Raw genomic sequence first — 4693 nt, 5'->3', positions numbered from 1 at the left:
GGGTTTGAACTGCTAGCCTTCTGGTTAGCAGTCAAGTGCCTTAGGCACTATGCTACCAGAGCTCCTGGAATTCTGATTACATGTAAGTTATTCCTTTTGATGGTATCCCACATGATCCTTAGGCTTTCTTCATTTTGTTTTGATCTTTTTTCTGATTGATCCTCTTCCAAAGAAGTATTGAAGTATTTGTCTTTAATCTCACTATTTCTGTCTTTCATTGATTTAATTCTACTCTTTTGTTCATTGACTGTGTTATCCATTTCTGAAAATTTAGTATTAATCTTCTGGATTTCTATCTCTAGATTTTGTATCATTCTAATTTTTCATTTATTTATTTTGTTCTTGTATTATTTTTCAAAATTGTTCTAGGGTTTTCTCTGTGTTTTCCTCAATTTTGTCAGTGTTTTCCTTGACCTGCTTCTCAATTATTGAAGGTACCTAAATATAATTCTTTTGAATTCCTTATCAGGGAGTTACCATGCTACTTCCTACTCAGGGATACGTTCTGGGTCTGTATCCTGGTCCTTTGTTTCCCCTACTTTATCTTGCTTCTTTGTGTGCACTGTGATGCTCTGTTGTCTCTAAGACATTGTGATGTTTTTGTGTTTAAATTTAATTGGTGAATTGTATGGTGAAGTGACTTGCTCGTGATTTTTGTTTTCTTTGGATGTTATCTACATAAGTAGGGTTACATACTCACCACCTGTCTCCTTTCTCATTGTCAGCCTCTCATATGTCCCTGTTGTCCTCGGCAAGCAGACCCTATTCTTAGGTCCTTGGAATCCAAATGAGAACGCTGCCTCTTTAAATATCCAAAATGGCCACTGCTTGTAAACATTCAAAATCACTGTGCCCTCGGTCACTTTAAATATCCAAAATGGCCACCACTTGTAAACGTTCAAAATGGCTGTGCCCTCAGTCACTTTAAATAACCAAAATGGCCACTATTTGAAAACAATCAAAATGGCTGTGCCCTCTGGACAGCCGAAAGTCCACAGCTCAGGTTGTCGCCCTCCTTGCTGTTTCCCTTCCTAGTCATTGGCCACCAGCGCAGTTGTTCCTGTAGCCCTTGGTGACCAGGGCTGATCTTTAGGTCAATTCTCAGGTCCCAACACCACTTAGAAATAATCAGGCTGTTGGTGCCGTCAGAGTAGCTGACAGTCCACTGCTGTGATGTCTTGGTATTCACTATTTTCATTCAGGTTTTTCACTAGTTGGTGCCTAATCCACTTCGGTATACTTCCTTTCAAAGCTCAGGGCTCCAGGATTATCTTCTGTCTCTGTCAATTAGTTTCTCTTTTCTTTGTCGAACAAGGTCTGTGCAGCTTGTCTGCCTATTCTGCCCTCTGACCAGAAGTCTCTAAACGCTTTATTTTATAATAATTTTAGGATTCACAAAAGTTGAAAAAATAATGCAGAGAATCTCCAGATAGCCTGGACCTAGTTTCCTCTAGTAATTAACAAATTACCATGGCACATTTATAACAATTAATGAGTCAACATTGCCATTGCACCTTTGTCAAATGTCTGGTAACTGTTTGACTGCCAAGGATGAAGCTGTCTTAGACCTAATAAGAACTAGTTCTTCAGGTTGGGATCCAGAATCCCTCAGGGTCTCAGTGAGCATGAACCACTTAGCTGAGTAACACACACACTGGCCTCACCCACGCAGCATCTGGAACACCTGCATAATGTAATTCAGTGTAACGCAACCAACGTTTCTTGTGGGGTTCTTCTGTGCGAGGCATAGCACAAGAACTGTGGGACAAGGGTGCAAGTGTGAAGAAGACACCCCCTGACCTCAAGAAATGCTGTGAAGAGTTCGGGACATAGACACATTGATTATTGAAGGAAGAACCAGGCTGATTGGGGCAAGTCTGACAGCAGAGGTCTCAACAGACAAATGGAAGTACAGAGAAAAGAGAGGTGTGTGGGAATTGAGCTTCTGGCAGGACTGGGCAGGTGGCCACCTACCACATGGGCCACATCTAGGGAAAGTGATTCAAATAGACGATAGTCACACTCCACCTAATCCCTGGAATGGCCCTTGGATAGGGTTGTCAATCTTATTTCAGCATTTCAGAGGCTTCATGGGTTTGTAATTTCCTGCTGGAAACGGAACAAGACAAGCACAATGCCTGTGTGTTCCAGAGTCACTTGCAAATAATTTCAGGTCCGGGGAAGGGACTCCAATCTTCTCTTTGAACCTAGAAGCTGAGTCCCTTCTGGGCAAAGAGCTTTTGGTAGTCTGAGGGTAAAATCCAAATTTTGCTTTGGGAAAAATTCCAAAATAGGAGTTTTATTCCACTGTATTTTTCTGAGATGTCAGATTGCAAAAGGGCAGTGGCATAGCTAAGGCTGGTGTTACCCAGGGCAGTAACTCAAGGCATCGATCCTTCTTTCCCTCCATGGACCAGACCAGACAGAATCTGCAGCAATGTTTATCTTCAATTTTCATCATGGAATAATATGTGATAAATATAGTTGTGAATTGCTTCAATGTACTCTTTCTCAGATTATAGGAATACTAACAACAAAATTGTTTTATGGAGTGTTTCTACATTGAATTACAACATGATTAGTAACTGAGCAGAAGCCTTTTTTGATTTTTCTCTTTTCCTTGAATCACTACTTCATTCTCGAAAAGATGATTGATATAGTTCACAAATACTGATTATCACAACATTGTAGCAAAAACACCAGAAAATCGGACATAGTCAGTGACTGTAAAAACAAAACAACAGGGCATGCTTGTAGAGGTGTGGAGGAAACCACATGATTCAAAGCTTCCTCCTAATTGGGTAATAATGACAGCTCGAACCAGAGTGCATTCAAAGTTCAAAGAGTAAATTTGCATAGAGTTAAACCCTTGTAAGTATACTGATATGAGTAAGCTGGGCTTACAAAAATATTTGTGTTTCTATAACCAGCTACAGAGATAGTTTTATAAAGAAGAATAAATTTCTGCTGAAACACTGCACAACAATGTTATAGCTTGGTGTCTTTGGTGCTCTTTGACAGTGTCACTCGGTGTGGTCAGCACCCCACCCCATCATTCCTTTAGTACCACTGCTGCAAAAGTATTGCTTAATAAATTTGTTCTTGAACTCTCATTGCAGTACTGGACACGATCCCCGTCCAAGGCAAAGATCGAAAGCTACTCTAGTTTGGGAAACATACAGAAGTTATTTCACCAAATACTACTCATTCATGACTGCTTTTAGAAGTAAATCATTGACAAGGAGAGCAGTTTGTTGAGGCGTGGAGAAAGACACGCCCTCTCTCGGGGTGGGTTTTGTGCTTGAACTTGTCCTGACAGTATCACCGGAGCTGAGAACCCAAGCAGCAGGTTCCCCACTGGTGCCTGCAGTTATGACTGGCTTCCTTCCTCTCTGTGTGTGTCTCCTGTTGACATCTGGCCTTGCCCAGGCAGGCAAGCTGCTGGTCGTCCCCATGAGTGGGAGCCACTGGTTCACCATGCGCTCTGTGGTGGAGAAACTCACCCACAGAGGGCATGAGGTGGTCATGGTCATGCCAGAGGTGAACTGGCACCTGGAAAAGTCTCTGGACATCACAGTAAAGACTTACTCCACTTCTTACTCTTTGGAGGATCTGGATCGTGAGTTCATGGCTTTTGTCAATTTTCATTGGAAAAACCAGTTCAGAGATCTATCTCCTATATTAACGGGTTCAGCCGACACTGTATTTAAATACTTCTTTTCAAATTGTAGGAGTTTGTTTAACAACACGAAATTAGTAGAGTTCATAAAAGAGAGTTCTTTTGATGCAGTGTTTACAGATCCTTTTGATCTATGTGGCTTAATTGTTGCCAAATATTTTTCACTCCCATCTGTGGTCTTCACCAGAGGACTGTTTTGTTATCATCTTGAAGAAAGTACACAGAGCCCCAGTCCTGTTTCTTACGTTCCCCAGGGTCTCTCAATGTTCTCGGATACTATGACCTTCAAGGAAAGAGTATGGAACCAAGTCACACATGTGGAGGAGCATTTATTTTGCCCTTATTTCTTCAGAAATGGCTTAGAAATTGCCTCTGAGATTCTCCAAATGCCAGTCACAGCTTATGACCTCTACAGCCACACATCAATCTGGTTGCTCCGCACTGACTTTGTTTTTGACTATCCCAAACCTGTGATGCCCAACATGATTTTTGTTGGAGGCATCAACTGCCAACAGAGGAAGCCATTGCCACAGGTAGGTTCTCTCTCTTTCAGCTGATTCAGAAATATCTAGCTTTGGGTATAAAAAAATGATGTCTCCATGAACCAGAAATGGTAATGCACTCAGCACGTTTGTAAAATCTTTCTGGTTTAATGATTATTTGATACCCATTCCTCTAATTGTGGGTTAACAAGTTTCATGAAGCGGCTGCTACCTTTGATATATGTGTGTATAGGAAGAATGACTTTCTAGGCTGATTTTTTTTTTTTTTTTTATGTCTGCTAATCCTTTGCCACCCTCTGTAGGAAAATGCTCTGAAATTAGTGTTCTGAAAAGATTTCATCTATATATGCACAGAAAGTGTAACTTTCACACCCATTTTATTTAAATAAAATCTAGAGTCAGACTGGACACATTGGTCTCTCCCCTTGTTTTTCACTTACCAAGAAATTGCAGACATCTTTAAAAGTCAACACAGGTTTGAGCATATTCTTCTTAATCTCTATGTCAAATG

The 4693-nt window shown here is 41.0% G+C and overlaps 1 protein-coding gene across 1 annotated transcript in view; it reads left to right on the top strand.

Moving 5' to 3' along the window:
* The window catches only part of LOC122149945 (UDP-glucuronosyltransferase 1A10-like), a 23485-nt gene extending 19249 nt beyond the window's left edge, over nt 1–4236 (top strand). Inside the window, exon 2 of the mRNA XM_042780808.1 lies at nt 3320–4236. Within this exon, the coding sequence (XP_042636742.1) occupies nt 3320–4236 (917 nt within the window). The remainder of the gene's footprint in view (nt 1–3319) is intronic.
* Nucleotides 4237–4693: the final 457 nt, after the last annotated feature.

Source organism: Orycteropus afer, unplaced genomic scaffold (genome assembly GCF_000298275.1).
Source record: "Orycteropus afer afer isolate SDZICR_OR568_19922 unplaced genomic scaffold, OryAfe1.0 scaffold00006, whole genome shotgun sequence".
NCBI classification, from domain to species: Eukaryota; Metazoa; Chordata; class Mammalia; order Tubulidentata; family Orycteropodidae; genus Orycteropus; species Orycteropus afer.
The sequence above is the reverse complement of the archived record's forward strand: the minus strand, read 5'-3'. Positions and strand labels throughout refer to the sequence as shown.